Source organism: Gordionus sp. m RMFG-2023, chromosome 1 (genome assembly GCF_954871325.1).
Source record: "Gordionus sp. m RMFG-2023 chromosome 1, tfGorSpeb1-WG-v2, whole genome shotgun sequence".
NCBI classification, from domain to species: Eukaryota; Metazoa; Nematomorpha; class Gordioida; order Chordodea; family Parachordodidae; genus Gordionus; species Gordionus sp. m RMFG-2023.
This window is the reverse complement of record NC_088775.1, coordinates 13,327,453-13,343,847: the sequence shown is the minus strand read 5'-3', so window position 1 is coordinate 13,343,847 and position 16,395 is coordinate 13,327,453. Positions and strand designations below refer to the sequence as shown.

The following is a 16,395-nucleotide window of genomic DNA, read 5'->3' as shown; positions in this document are numbered from 1 at the left end:
GATTCTATAATTATCTAACATATTTTAAATGATGCTGAATTTCAAAGTCTATTTCGAAAGGTAATTATAAATAATTGATTAAAATTTAAATCTTACATAATCGATGAATAAAAAAAATAAATAAGAAATATATCGAGTTTGACATACTTTTTAACTATAAAAGAAGATTAAAAATTAAAATCGACATTGGCCTCTTATTTTATCAGAGGAGTAAAGTATATATTCTTTTTAAAAAATACTGTTATCTATCTAAAAAGTTACCCTGGTTTTTATAATTTTAATTAAAACGTCCAAATTACTTATCGTAAGTAATCGTGTGTTAAGAAGAGAACAAAAATCGTCAAATCCTTTATTGATTTTTTTCGCGCAAAGTTTTGAGCAAAAATCTTTGGCCAACAAAATTAAAGATTTTTTGTGCATAAAAGTGCAAAAGTTTTTTTTTTTTTACAAAAAAGAAGATTTAAAAATTTGTTTTTTTTTATCTTCAGAGAATAAGGTTTTTGATTTTGAACAGTTAATGAAGCTCTGATTAAGATGAGACTGTCTTAATATTGTTTGACTTATAAAACGTAAATCTGCTTTGTAGGGATGCACCTTCCAGTAAGTTTTTCCCATTTTGGATGGCAATGGCATTATAGGTCAGGGGCCAACAACATGGTAAAATATGCTAAAAGATTTTCTACTTTAAAAAAAGTTTAATTTTAAATTAACTTCAGCAAGCAGAGGTTGAATTCTTCCTTATTTTATTATTGATTATTTCAGTAAATTTAATAAGTGATATTTTTTTAAAAAAAAGAAATTGAGCTTGCCAATGCCAATCATTTTAAAAAAATTGTTAAGACATGATAGAAATTTGAAATGCTAAGGTTATATTATAAGATATATAAAATAATTAACTTATCCCTGATCCTTAAAAATAAATAGAGCATATTTTTTCCCTTGTCCATTGAGAAAGATCATAATACAAGATTATTATAAAGCAAAACTAGTGAATGCCAACTGTTTCAATTCAGACCCGTCTATATCAACAATCCAAAAAAAATCTTTGGATTTTGGCAGATATAATAATTAGATTCGATTTAATTTCTATGCTCAAACTGAATGTAGCCAATCAGTTTTTTTTTAAAAAAAATTAGACTGTGAAGAAGTCTTAACCAGTTTTGGTTGACCCTCCATAAGTATAATTGCGAGTGATGTTTTTTCTAGTAGTTATTAATATTATGTTTTACCATCTTTAATTTTGTTTGTAGATAAATCAAACAAGTGTTTATAAATATTTACCTTTCGGATTGAAGTTAAACAATGAATGGACCTATATAATATATTGATATTTTTTTAATTTTTAAATATCTATTGTATGCTGGTTGAAGAAAGGTTTTATTTTTTTAAGAAAAATCTTAACTCAAAATTTCTAAAAACTATTTTGACATTTTTCTTTTCTTTTTTTTATATTCTATTACAAAAAATTAATGAAAAATCTATAAATACTATTTAAAAAAATATTATAGCATTAATCAGCCATATTTGTGTATGGTATTTAACTCTCTAAGAATTGCTGTCTTTAAAGAACAATTTTCATTTTGGTAATTATCATAATAAATTTTGGGTAAATTATCTATCCTCTGTTTAAGTGTATATTTAATTTTTTAAACTTTTAATAACTTTAATCTATTTTGATGCAACAGACCTGTTGTTCTCTGAACATTTCATCAAAAGATTAAAACTAAGGTGCAGAAGTAATATAAAACAGTTAGATGCATAGAAATATATAAATAAGTGAATGAGATTTGAAAAAAAAATATTACTAATATAAATTAGTTAAATTAAAAATAAATAGCATTAAGATTACTAAAAATTGAAACAATAAAAGTAAGTATTCTTTTTTAACCTATTATGAAATAAATATTGTTAAAATTTATACTATAGCATTAATTGACTAAAAATTACAAACTAATATGTTTAAGGTAACTCCTTCTATGTTATATTTTTATGGTAGCTTAAGGTTATTACTTTTATAGATATAAGTTATTTGGACTAATTTTTTATAGTCAGATCAGTGCCGTTTTCAGGTTATAAAAAAAATAAAAAGCTTATTTACCTCATTTGGCAATGATATTTCGAATAGATCTAATCGATCTGAATTCCACCGTTTTATTATTTTTATTAATTTTTCAATATGTTCCTTTTTTAATTTTGTAGCCATAATATATTAAAAAAAAACAAATGAGTTTTTCAAAGGTGTAAAATTACCAACTAACATAATTTAACGAATTTATAAAATAAATTTAAATATGATAATTTTTTACTCATATAATTTTTTTATAATGATTATTTTTTAGGAAGATATTTAACATAATTACTTTTAATATATTAACTTCCTGCTATATTTGATCTAACAACTTTTTATCAAATTTAAAAAATTTCCTCTAGTTTATACAATAAACAGTGGCCTATATACTCCCCTGAAAATTACCCTCTCTCTCCTTCCAAAAATGGTTAATTATTTTTTGACACCCATAAATTTCAAAAATAATTTTTATTGCATCAATCTTTAATATATAATATAAATAAAATGTAAAAAATATATATACTTTAAAAATATTTATTTTAAATTAATGATCTAGACAAATTAGGGGAAGAGAAAGCGAAAGAATTAATAATTTCACCAATATAATTGTCTAAATAAATTTTTTCCCATTGATAAAATAGTTAAATTATTAAGAAATGGATCTTTCATGGCACTACGAATTCTTGTTTTGATTAATTTAATTTTACTCATGACCCATTCGGCAGTACATAAGGAAGTAGGAATGGTTAATAAATATTTATATAAACTTTTTAAATTAGGGAAAGCAGAAAAATTTTAAAGTAGACGATAAGGTAAAATAGACGATTAATTTTCCCAGTCTGAATAATAAGTGTCAGAATTATCATCATCATCATCAGAAGAAGAAGCTAAATAAAGAGTAAAAATATATTAATTAAATTAATTTAAAATTCCCAGAATTTGACAAATCTTTAAACTCTTTAATCTAGGTCACGTGTAATAATTACATCACCTGTTTTAGCCATCTTATAAATATTTCGAAACTTCAAAAATTTATTTTGAATTTAAATGGTAAAATTTACAGATATCCTCGATATCATCTTTATCGATTGACTTTTTTGCCAATCTCTTTGGTATAAAAAAATGATGCTTGATTAATATTTTTTATAGATTTATCATCAAACTGCATAATAATCAAATCAAGTGCAGCATAAAACACATTGGTTTTAAAGCTAAAATAAAATATTATATTTATTTAATGATAAAAGTATATATTCCTCTCCTTTTTTGGACCATAATGTTTGAAGTCTAGAACCTTCAAAATCAAAAGGTAGATTTCTCTCCTTCATAAAATCTTGTGCCTTTGAAAAAACATATAAAAATTTAGTGTCTTAATCTATTAGAATTAAAAAATAATAAAAGATAAAAATTTAATTTATACTTCTCAAATTAATCTTGCAATCTTTTGACATTTGAATATGATTTATTGCAAACTCTATATCATACGAAATGGTTTGCAATTTTGTACAAGAGCCTGTTAAACAATATTTTATCCAAAACACAAAGTGATCAAATAAAATAAAATTTTTATATTCTACAGATTATGGCACTAGTCATAATGGTAGTGACAGGATCTTCAGAAACCTTTAAATTGTCAAAGCTGCCCTCCAGGCATCATAAAGTAGAAAAAAATTTGCAATCGCTTTATATGAGATGGTCAGTTTCTATAAATATAAAATAAATTTTTAAATATAAATAAATAAGATAATATTACCGAGTGCGAAATAATCGACCACACACACTTATTATTTAATTTAATATGATATGTATTAACGAAATCACGAGGTCGAGTTCGATATCATAAATCAGAAATCACTTGGTTATGGGTGTTGAAAAATAATAAAAGAATTAAATTTAAAAAGATTTTTTAGAAACAGTTACTTCAGACCTCCCCTTTCCATTGTAGGGGCTAATGACAATATCGCGTGGGGAGCAGGGTTGCCAGGTCAAAATTTTCAAATTGCGGGAAAAATTTGGTATTTTGCGAGAGAAATATGAAAATTGCGAGATAAATATGAAAATGCGTAGAAATAAAAAAATTGCTAAAAAAGGTGATTTTTAAATGACTTAATTATCCGCCTATTATTTTTTATAATTAGTTTATATAAATACAAATTCAGTAACTATTTTTCAAAATAAAATAACATCTTGATTTATTAAAATATATTAATTTATAAAAAATAACCAACGATCCTTTTTAAATATAAAAGAATGTAAACAAGATAAAATTTTATAAAAAAAACAAACGATTTTAATTTTATAATGTAAAAAATATATTTTATGCGAATGTCCCGCAAAACATCCGCAATTGGAAATTTACCTTGTGTATGTATAACATTATAGGGATAGGCGTGTAATTATCATGTATCACGTTTAAATACATAATAAGGTAATATTGTACTCATTTCAATGATAATTATTTTATTTATTATTGTTCAATCACATTATAATAATCAGCGCAGGAGAGTGAATCTACATCCAGTGCAAAACAAAAATATTCTCCAAAAATAAGAAATAATACAGATGCAACTACGGTTGCAGCAATTGTAATCACTTATCTTGTAGTACCACATTCACATTATAATGTAGGTAGAATCTTTCCCCATAATATTTAACGACTCCAAGATAAATGAAAACTTTACTTGTAGAACAAAAATGAGCAAGGATATCATTAATGTTTTAGAACCTGAATTCAGGAGGTCAATTCTTGACGATTTGAAAGATAAGTATACATATGCAATATTCTAACAGATGCATCTAATAAGGGAAATATTAAAATATTTCTTTTGATCCTTCGCTATTTCAACAAAATTAAGGACGTTTCAAGAAAACTTTAAAATTTTTTCCCTTCAAATAGTGAAAAATCCAAAGACATAGCTAACCATATAATGGTAAATATAGCAGATTCGGGAATAGCTAACCATATAATGGTAAATATAGCAGATTCGGGATTATCAATAAATTAGATGTTAACTTTATGATCTGATAATGCCTCAGTGAATTTGGAAAAAACCAGAGTGTATTTATAGAATTGAGTCAGCACAATATTGGTTGCGATATGTTCCTAATACCCGCCATCTATAGAATTTTAAAATTTTATAAACCTTTAAATATTTCTTAAATAAAGATTATAAAAGCTGTCCTAACATTTTAAATTTTTTTTTAGTAATATATGGCAGAGGTATATTTAGGAATGATTTCACATGTAGGAACTCTACTACATACTGTTAATGTGCAATCGCAATCAGAAGAATCTTAACAAAGATTCACAAAATTATGCTGCAGATGTGTTAATCTTTACAACAATAAATTTTATGGCGCCATTGCTAAAACTATATTAAAATGTTCAAATATTTTAAAAATACCGATAGACATTGATGTCTTGTTTGAGGATATTGTAAGCTCTCTATTTTTGATTTACATTGTAAAAAATATATTTATTTTATGCGAATGTATAAATAAAAAAATATGGAAAATTAAATATATTGTTAATTATATTTTATTTGAGATTTAAATAATGGTACTAAACGTTTACCATCGTTATTGAGATATTATAAAATTCCTGGCATGACATATTATAAATTTGTTTAACCATTAGCTCGGCCTCTAATGTTGTTAAAGCAATCCGTTTTCCACGCAGTCCTCATCAGGCTAAAAATGCGCTCGGATGAGGTATAAGAATGAGGTAAGGAGAAGACATATTCACAATTTTTTTCCAAGCATGGGAATTTATTGTTATTGCGAAAAAATTCTACCCGTATCTCCTCTTCTTTTAGACTTTAAGTATTCTGGTGAATCATAAAAAATAGAGAGAATTACAATCTCCTCAAACAATACATCAATGTCTTTCGGTATTTTTAATATATTTATTAAATTACAAAAACAATCAAGACCAAAATTATCAGGCTTGCATAATATTTTCTGGATAAAATATTGAGAGTTATTTTTAAAAAAAATCGGTTAAAATCGAGCCTTTTAACTGTGTTTTTAATTGGCTCCATTTGGATCTATTTAAAAAAATCACTCAATTAAGATTTTAGCTAAAATAATATTATATAAGCCTGGAGATTTTGCTCATAGGCGGCAGAAAGGTTTGGTTCTCTATTGGTTAAATCTCAAGGTTTACAAAATATTATTTTGGCTAAAATCTTAATTGGGCCGTTTTTAAAAATCGATCCAAAATGGGTCGTAACAACACTACTAGACCGGACAACCCGTTTAATTATTCTAAACAATTTTTGCTTTATTTATATTCATATAATACTAGGCCTAAAATAGAAATTTAGACTGTGATAAAGCTTTTAAATAAATAATAAACAATCTCTGGTTTCGGAAAAAAAAAATTTCTAGCCATATTCTGGCTAAATTTTTCTAATTTATAGGGATCTAGCTATAAGTTTGCAAATTTTCCTTAAGCTTAAAATTGCACAAATTTTTATATTTTGCCTTCATAAAAAAATAGATGCACGCCTGGCTGGACAAGTTGTGCAATAATATTTATGCTGGGCTGAACGGCCCGAGTAAAATTTTCAATAAGACAGGCAGCGCCGACTACTAATAATTGTTTAATATTTAAAAAAATATTTTTTGGATTAAAATTATTTATATATTTCAGGGTGACAACAGGTTCAGACCAATGGTTAATAGAATTTTACGGGCCTAAAATTTTTTTAAGGTATCTAAAAAACCTACATGCCTTAGCTACCCAATACCAAATTATTATCCCTTCTGTTAAGGTTGGAATAACTTTTCTAAGAATTTTTGCACTGCAAAATTATATAGCCAAGGGAATGGGAAAGATTTCGACCTAAAAGTTAGACTTGGCTTAGTTTGTTTCTATTTTAAATGGTGGTTCTTGCCATTAATCACATTAATACCAATCTAGATTGACAATTAATTTATTAAAAGGGTTAATGTCAAATGTAATGTCTTGGTTATAATTCCTGAAAGACATTACCATTCAATGGTGGACTTTAATGTATAGACATATTTTCACAGGCGTTACCTAATTTTGCTTAAAAAAGTGGTACTATTAGGTAAGGTTTTCCCCTAAATTTTATTGGAGGAGGGTAGTTTTTATTAATGAATATCACAAAAAGTGACTTACTTTTGAAGGGGGGGGGGGAGATTTCCCCTTGCCCCTCCCCATACCCGACTATGTCTATTGCTAATAAAGTCCTAAATGTATAATTTTACTGAATTTAAAAAATAATTATTGGACAATAATCTCTGTAAATATTTTTTAAAAAAATTTTTGATTTTATCTTTTTAAATATCATACATGAAAATGACAAAATGTCTACTTATGAAATATAACTCTGTAAAAATAAAATATTTTTTGAATTACTCTCAAATTAAACAATATAGCTCTACTCAACATGCGGTCAAAATCGAAAAACTTAATAAAAAAAATTAACAGAACTTAGTCATGGGGTTCTGACAAAATTTCCTGAAAATACTTTAAATGATATCTTAATTTAAGATAAAAAAATGTTTGATTTTAAATAATTATTTAATATTTTTTATTTGCAAACCCTAATCCAGAGTTGTACATTTGCTCAAAATAAAAAGATCTTCAAAGATCTAGATCCTTGAAGATCGTAAAATTTGAAGATCTTTTATTTTTTAAAAATTTTGTGTAACGATCTTCAAAGATCTTCATGATATTTATTTTTTTACCCCTTTATTAAAAGCCCAGATGTTTTTCAATTTTATTAATATAATATTTCTTTTATGTTTTATACCTCTCCTCCTGCCTTGATGAAAATTGAAAAACATCTGGGCTTTTAATAAAGGGGTAAAAAAATAAATATCATGAAGATCTTTGAGGATCGTTGATCGCAGCGATCTTCAAAGATCTAGATCTTTGAAGATCGTTACACAAAATTTTTAAAAAATAAAAGATCTTCAAATTTTACGATCTTCAAAGATCTTGCTCAAATTTTTGAGCTAGATCTCGCTCAAAAATCTCCAAAGAAGATCTTTTGTACAACTCTGCCCTAATCTATCCTAACCTAACCCTCATAAATTATTTTAAATTTTCTATGTAATGTGTTTTCTTTTTGATAAAAATGCATCATATTCATATTTTTTTAATTTCATAAAATTGATAATTAATGATGAGGAGAATTACACATGATGCTCTGTGGTTTAATGAATGTGAGTTATTTGCTAAAGTAGGATATCATCGTGAAACATTTTTGATAATTATATCAATTCTATTTAGCTTGTTTTCAAACTTTTGTTATATTGCCTATATTCATAATCCATTGCCAACTTTTAATTTAATTACAAATATTATTTTATAGATAAAATTTGTACAAAAATTTGGTAAGAGACCTAAATAGCTAGCATCAAAATAGCGAAAAATGAGAATAATCACAATAATACTCATAAGAAATGGCCGCCATATTTTTGATATGATTCCAACTGTAGCTGATAATCTTAAAAATTATCTTAAATATAAACAACTTGAAATAAAAGTAATAAACCATTTTATATATTTATTATTTTTATTTTCAGCAAACACAGAAGAAAAAGGACTATATATGCTACCAAGGGCATGAATATTTGGCCCATACAAGTGGTAAAAAGGCCGTTTACCTTACTTGTCGCAAAAGATGTGGTGGTAGAGCCAAATTAATGATTGGTCTCGATTTAATTATCACCATCCAACATTCTTTAGAATGTCAAAACTTGGTAGCAGCCATAACTCCTAATGCAAATCAAGGTATCCTTACAATAATTTTAACATTGATTTAAAGATTTAGCATTAGCCCCTCCACCTTCAAGTTCAGTTGGCCTAGCCATTACACATCAAGGTATTTATGATATACTTTTATTAAAATTAACTTAAAATTATTAGCCCAAGTTTCAATAGCCCCTCAAACTTCTAATGCAAATCAAGGTATTTATATATATATATCCATACAATAATTTTAACATTGATTTAAAGATTTAGCATTAGCCCCTCCACCTTTAAGTTCAGTTGGCCTAGCCATTACACATCAAGGTATTTATGATATACTTTTATTAAAATTAACTTAAAATTATTAGCCCAAGTTTCAATAGCCCCTCAAACTTCTAATGCAAATCAAGGTATTTATATATATATATCCATACAATAATTTTAACATTGATTTAAAGATTTAGCATTAGCCCCTCCACCTTTAAGTTCAGTTGGCCTAGCCATTACACATCAAGGTATTTATTGTTATAAATGAGATTTATATTATATATTATCAATGTTATAAATGTCATATATATATATTATCAATGATATAAATGTCATAGATACAAATCAATCATATTAATATATTTCATGAAGTGATTGCCAGTCAGTATATTGGCGACGTTGTCGATGATTTATTATGAATAAAGAAGACAAAAATAAAGTAAGTATGAATAAAGAAGAAAAAAATGATAACATTATGATCAAATTCGATAATTTCGATAATCAAAACAACTTTGCTGATTACATTGAATATATTGATGATATGTTGGAGATAAGAGGTATATTAATAAATAATGAAACCAAAAAAAAAATATTATTTGCGTATATGGGTATTAGTAATTTAGCTGAGATGAGGTCCTTTGTTTATCCAAAAATATTGAAAGATCTTAATTATGAAGAGATTATTGAAGTTGGTAAGAAAGTTTTTAAGCCTATTTCAACATTATTTAGCTCGAGAATTAAATTTATTCGGATAGAAAGAGGGGTTGGTGAATCAGTTGCGGAGTTTGCAGCTCGACTTAAAAAAATGGCTCAAGAATATAAATTTGAATCTGACCTAGATGGGAGATTGAGGGATCAGATGGTGGCTGGAATCAAAATGAGTGCATTGGAGAAAGATATTCGCACTAGATTTCCAGATGGAATAAATGACTTAGGAGAAATGGTGAGTTTTCAACAGGTTTTAAATATGGCTTTGGCAATGCAAAGGGCTGAGGATGAAGTGACAAATATGATGGTAAAAAAAGTCAATAAACCTAAGGAGCAGATAGAGAATAATCAAGAAAATTTTTCAAATCAAAAGTACTCATATAATAATAATAACAAAGAAAAGGGTAATTTTAGTTATTACAATAATAATAATTTTAAGTTTAGAGATAACAATAAATTTAACAATAATGATATGTATAAGTTTAATAAATGCTCAAAATGTGGAAGAACTCATCCCCCTTTTCAATGTTTTGCATCAAGGGTGAAATGTTAATTTCCAAAAGGTAGGGCATTATGCTAAATATTGTAAGGGACAGAAGTTACATGCTATGCATATAGATGACAATGATTCATCAGATTCAATTAATAATATATCCCAAATTGGTAGAAATAGTGCAAAGATATTTGTTTGGATTAATGGAGTACCTATAGAATTTGACTATGATACGGGGGCACAAATATCGGTGATTGGGAAACAATATTGGGATGAAATTGGCCGACCCAAACTTGGACCAACCAAACCTTTATCAGTATATGGTAACCAACCGCTAGATGTGCTGGGTGAAACTATGGTGAGGGTTCGTTTTGGAAAGATAAGCAGATCACTACCGATTGTGGTGATCGGTTCAAATGACATTCCATTATTTGGACTACCATGGATACTGGCATTTAATATGTTTATTCCACGACAAGTGACTATACGTAGTATCACAAATAAAGAGGTTATGACAACCAATAAACAAATTGCTGACATGACAACAGAATTTGTTAGTGTTTTTGATGACAAGCCTGGACGGGTGAATGATATAGAAGTTAGCATACATTTGAGTGAGGCAGCAAGGCCGAAATCATGGCCAGCTCGTAGAGTACCTTTTCCATTACGAAAACCAATTGAAATGGAACTCGATAGATTGGTTAAATCAGGAATATTGAAGGCGATTGATCCAACACAAAAACGATTGACATGGGCCACTCCAACGGTAAACGTACGAAAAACAAATGGAGAAATCAGGATTTGTGCGGATTTTAAGGTGACATTAAACCCATATATTTTGTACGATTATCATATTATACCAACGGTGGATGATCTTTTAACCAAATTAAAAGATGGATTGAAATTTACGGTAATACATTTGAAAGATGCATATTTACAATTACCAATAAAAGAAAGTTCAAAAGAATACTTAACCATATCGACCCACATTGGTTATTTCCAATATCAATGTATGCTTTTCGGTCTTTCTAGTGCGCCGGACAATTTATTACAAGACTGCCAAATGACTGGAGTATATCTTGACGATATTATCATAACGGGGAAAAATGATGTAGAACATTTGAATAACGTAAAAAAAGTACAAATGAAACTAAAACAGGTGGGTATGAAGGCAAGATGGGCCAAAATACGTTTTTTAAATGAATCAGTTTCTTTTTTGGGTTTCGTAATAGACAAATATGGAATACATCCAGCGAAAGAAAAAATAGATGCTATTCGAAGGATACCAACTCCTAATAATATACACCAATTACGATCTTTTTTAGGACTTGTGAATTATCACGAGAGATTTTTGCCACATCTACATAGAATTGCCGCTCCTCTGCATAAATTAACAAGCATTAAATCTTGCTGGGGTTGGTCGGACAAGGAACAAGAGGTATTTGATAAAATAAAACAGCTTTTGTCAACAAATAAAACGCTAATTCCATATTCGCCAAACTTGCCAATTATATTGGAATGTGACGCTTCCAACACTGGTTTTGGAGCTGTGTTATGTCATTTAGTGAAAAAAGATATTAGCAGACCAATCGCATTTGCCTCGAGAACACTTCTAGAGTCAGAGAAAAATTATGCACCAATAGAAAAAGAGGCACGAGCACTTTTGTTTGGTATGGAAAAATTTCATACATTCATTTTTGGTCGAAAATTTTTATTACGAACAAATCACAAACCTTTGGAAAAATTATTTGGTGATAAACGGGAACTACCAAAAATATCCAATAGTCGATTAACGCGCTGGGCTTGGAAAATGTCCGCATATGATTTTGATATTGAATATGTTCCTGGAAAAGATAATAAAGTAGCTGATACATTATCTAGACTGCCAATAGATGGCATAAAATCAAATAATGATCAAAAAAACTCGTTAAAAATTAGAGCTATAAATTTGCACGATATAAATATTAGTCAAGTTGAACTCCAAAAGGAAACAAGGAATGATAGCTTGTTTAAAAAAGTAGTTAAAAACATTGAGCATGGATGGGTGGATTTTGATGCGAAAAAAAATACAGAGTTAGTTTGTTTTTATAATCGTAGAGAGGAATTGTCAGTAGATCATGATGTTATTGAATGGAATGGGAGGTTGGTAGTTCCAACCATTTTGAGGAAATCAATTTTAACGATTATACACAGAGGGCTCCAGGAATAAATGCTATGAAATCAATTTTTATGTATTGCGGGTGGCCGAATTGCGATAAAGATATTGAACAATATGTTCGTCAATGTATGCCTTGTCAAAGTAATCGGTCGAATATTATGGAGGTTCCTTTATATTCGTGGAACATATCTAATATACCATGCGAACGAATTCATTTGGATTTCGCGGGGCCTATTGATTCGTATTCATGGTTAGTTGGAGTTGATGCACATACTAAATGGGCTGAGGTTGAGTTAATGAGAGAGACCACGTCCACGACAATGATCAGGGTTTTAAGGAAATGGTTCGCACGGTTTGGAACACCTATACAAATCGTATCAGATAATGGACCTCAATTTATTTCTGGAGAATTTCGAAAATTTTGTTTCGAGAAAAATATTAAATTGATACATACAACACCGTACCATCCAAAAATGAACGGTTTAGCGGAAAGAACGATACGAACCCTCAAGAGTCGATATTTTGCAACTAGGAAAGACATCAGGGAGCCCGAGGAAGCCATGGGAGAAGTTTTGCTAGCATATAGAATGGGTGAGCATCAATCAACTGGGCGTTCACCGGCTAAGTTATTATTGGGGCGAAATTTAAAAACGGGATTAATTTGGTTACGTCCTAATGTTAGTTATGAAATGGAACGATCGAATATAAGACAAAAAGTAGCGCATGATGAACATAGTCATATGAGAGAATTTGAGATTGCACAACCGGTATGGGTGCATAATGAAATAAATTCAGGTTGGAGAGAAGGAATTATAAAATCCAGAACTGGCAGATATTCTTATTTGGTAGAAAGCAAGGATAGAATGGTACGAAAGCATGCGGATCAACTTCGAAAAAGGGAGGTAGGTAAAGAAATGGAGAAGTCTGGGCCAGGGAAAGATAATGAAGAAAATATGGAGTCAGAGAGAGAAGAGGAAAATATAAAAAATAAAGAGTCGGATATAGTTGAGACTTTAGAAAATGTGGAAGATAACGGAAAACTAGAAACGCGGAAATCACAAAGAGCCAGGAAACCTACAAATCGGCTTATTGAGGAATTGTAAGATCATATGTGTGGGGATATGTTATAAATGAGATTTATATTATATATTATCAATGTTATAAATGTCATATATATATATTATCAATGATATAAATGTCATAGATACAAATCATATTAATATATTTCATGAAGTGATTGCCAGTCAAATAAACTTAATTAGTATATTTATGATATACTTTTATTAAAATTAACTTAAAATTATTAGCCCAAGTTTCAATAGCCCCTCAAACTTCTAATGCAAATCAAGGTATTTATATATATATATCCATACAATAATTTTAACATTGATTTAAAGATTTAGCATTAGCCCCTCCACCTTTAAGTTCAGTTGGCCTAGCCATTACACATCAAGGTATTTATGATATACTTTTATTAAAATTAACTTAAAATTATTAGCCCAAGTTTCAATAGCCCCTCAAACTTCTAATGCAAATCAAGGTATTTATATATATATATATATATCCATACAAGAATTTTAACATTGATTTAAAGATTTAGCATTAGCCCCTCCACCTTTAAGTTCAGTTGCAGCTATTACACATCAAGGTATTTTTAATATACTTTTATTAAAATTAACTTAAAATTATTAGCCCAAGTTTCAATAGCCCCTCAAATTTCCAATGCAAATCAAGGTATTTATATATATATATATCCATACAATAATTTTAACATTGATTTAAAGATTTAGCATTAGCCCCTCCACCTTTAAGTTCAGTTGGCCTAGCCATTACACATCAAGGTATTTTTAATATACTTTTATTGAAATTAACTTAAAATTATTAGCCCAAGTTTCAATAGCCCCTCAAACTACCTCTGGCTTTGCCAGAGCCTATCAAACCTTTATTTCAAATCTAGGTAATTCAGGAACTTATCAAGATATAAATGTTGGCATTGAAAGTATCTTATACATTAATTTACAATATCTAAAATATATTTATAGGTAATACGGATCTGCCTTTAGAAGTGGCCCATGTATTAATGGATTTACATCAAAATATAAATGGTAAAAATATATTTATAAATGGCTTTAATTAAATACATATTGTCACATAATATTATAACCCTATATATTAATATAGCATAGAGATTTTTTAAATTGTTTTTAGGCATGACCTTGAAATAATTTTAAAAAATTTTAACATATCTTTAAATGATAAGTTATTTATTTGCTCGAATTTTTTTTAAAGTATCTTGTTCTGTCTGATTTTTCCTTTAATGTTTGAGCCCTTATTAATATATAATTTTTCTATTTATTAAGATCCCCGGTTTGTAAAATCTCAAAAAGGAAAACCGCTTCTTTTTTTTCAAGATTATTTGTATCGACAGGATTATCAAAAAGATAATAAAATACATTATCGTTGCAGGAAAGTTGGCTGCAAGGCTTCATGCAAATTCGATGTTATATACATTACTTCTGGATTGCATGAACATCAAAATGAAATTGATATTTTTGAAAAGTTAAGAACTCATGAGGTTCTAGAGGATATAGTTGCCGAAAATTCTTTAGAAACAAGGCATAATATTTATGAAAAAGCCATAAATAAAAGATTTTTGGAAACCCCAAATATAAATTTCTATCTGGAGGCGATGCCCTCATTTATTTCGTTAAAAAGTACCATCGATCGATTATTACAAAAAATTCGGCCACCTTTGCCACAATCCGTAGATAGCATAGTTTTATTGCCCGAATATATCACCACAAATAGGGGTGATATATTTTTAATTAATAATGATGATAATAATAATAATAAACTATTGGTATTTGGGACATGTAGCATGTTAAAGCTCATAGAAACGTGTGATAATGATACCATATATATGGTTGGTACATTTTACGTTGTACCACGACTATATTACCAGTTGTATACAATTCACGTCTTGTATCAGGAGACAATGATACCTATTGTATATGCCCTCCTTCCTGACAAAACAAGAGCCACCTATATAGATTTATTTCAAATTATTCTAAGGTGCTGCGCCGAGAATAATATCATATTTAATCCTAGATACGGGCAGACTAGGGTTAACAAAAGAATATAGAGACAATACCACTGTCCACAAAGTAGTCAGACGTAGACTACTTTACCCTTTTGCCGGGAGGAAGATATTTCAGAAGTTAGGTCATCATGTCTTGCCATGTCGCTTGAAAATCCTTTGCTAATACAATTTATGCAATATATGGATTTGACATGGCTTTCCATTAACGCTTTATTTCCCCATAGCCTATGGACAAGGTATTAAAATTTTTAATGTGTATATACAAAATAAATTTATAATTAGATATCAAGTTAATGGTCCTAGGACAAACAACCATCTAGAGGGCTATCATCATAGCTTGAAGCACAAAACACACTGCGCGCATCCTAATATTTATTCTTTAATAAATATTTTAAAAAGTCACCAACACTCGAGTGAGCTCAAATATATACAAATTAATAGCGGGTTGAATATAAATAGAAAAAATCGAAAATATATTCAACTTAATATTTTAATAGATAATTTATATTCCCTTTACGAACGGGATATGGATGTGTTTATTTTTTTAGATAATATATCCTATTTAATCAAATTGCAATCTTAACTCGCGATTCTTATAAATCTTTTCCCATTTATTATATTTTTATTTAAATAACCTTTTTTTTAATATTATATTAATATGAAATATAAATTCAAATAATTGTTTGCGTGTGTATTATGAACTTTTTAGTAATAAAGTAGATATTTTTTATATTTAGATAAATGTGATATCGAGATTCAACAAATTTTTTAGCTTATTTCATAAATTTTCACAATAAAATTCCAATTTTAGTTTATGCTAACCTAATATTAGAGTATATTAAAAATTTTATCTATCTATTTCCTGTTTCTTATT

General features: G+C 28.3%; 2 protein-coding genes across 5 annotated transcripts in view; one reads left to right on the top strand and one right to left on the bottom strand.

The window, feature by feature from the left end:
- LOC135932087 (uncharacterized) overlaps positions 1-2,243 on the bottom strand; it is a 61,575-nt gene extending 59,332 nt beyond the window's left edge. The window contains exon 1 of the mRNA XM_065469430.1: positions 2,099-2,243. Within this exon, the coding sequence (XP_065325502.1) occupies positions 2,099-2,203 (105 nt within the window). The 5' untranslated portion in view covers positions 2,204-2,243. The remainder of the gene's footprint in view (positions 1-2,098) is intronic.
- Positions 2,244-8,473: 6,230 nt separating this feature from the next.
- LOC135931423 (uncharacterized) lies at positions 8,474-15,890 on the top strand. Of its 4 annotated transcripts, XM_065468508.1 has the most exons (17): positions 8,474-8,589; positions 8,630-8,837; positions 8,878-8,928; positions 8,973-9,014; positions 9,063-9,119; positions 9,164-9,205; positions 9,254-9,310; positions 13,729-13,770; positions 13,819-13,875; positions 13,920-13,961; positions 14,016-14,069; positions 14,114-14,155; positions 14,206-14,262; positions 14,307-14,420; positions 14,464-14,526; positions 14,782-15,757; positions 15,812-15,890. In XM_065468508.1, the coding sequence occupies exons 1-16, from the start codon at positions 8,476-8,478 to the stop codon at positions 15,561-15,563; spliced, it is 1,824 nt and encodes a 607-aa protein (XP_065324580.1). In that variant the 5' UTR covers positions 8,474-8,475; the 3' UTR covers positions 15,564-15,757; positions 15,812-15,890. The 4 variants fall into 4 exon arrangements, with proteins under 4 accessions (XP_065324580.1, XP_065324581.1, XP_065324582.1 ...); XM_065468509.1 differs by lacking the exons at positions 8,878-8,928; positions 8,973-9,014; XM_065468510.1 differs by lacking the exons at positions 14,016-14,069; positions 14,114-14,155.
- The last annotated feature ends 505 nt before the right edge of the window (positions 15,891-16,395 follow it).

Excerpts from the sequence above, each read along its gene's own strand:
- LOC135931423 (XM_065468508.1), top strand. The coding sequence starts at position 8,476 with ATGAGAATAATCACAATAATACTCATAAGAAATGGCCGCCATATTTTT. Across the intron at positions 8,929-8,972 it reads CCTAGCCATTACACATCAAG|CCCAAGTTTCAATAGCCCCT; the intron begins GTATTTATGATA and ends TAAAATTATTAG. Across the intron at positions 13,962-14,015 it reads AACTTCTAATGCAAATCAAG|ATTTAGCATTAGCCCCTCCA; the intron begins GTATTTATATAT and ends ATTGATTTAAAG.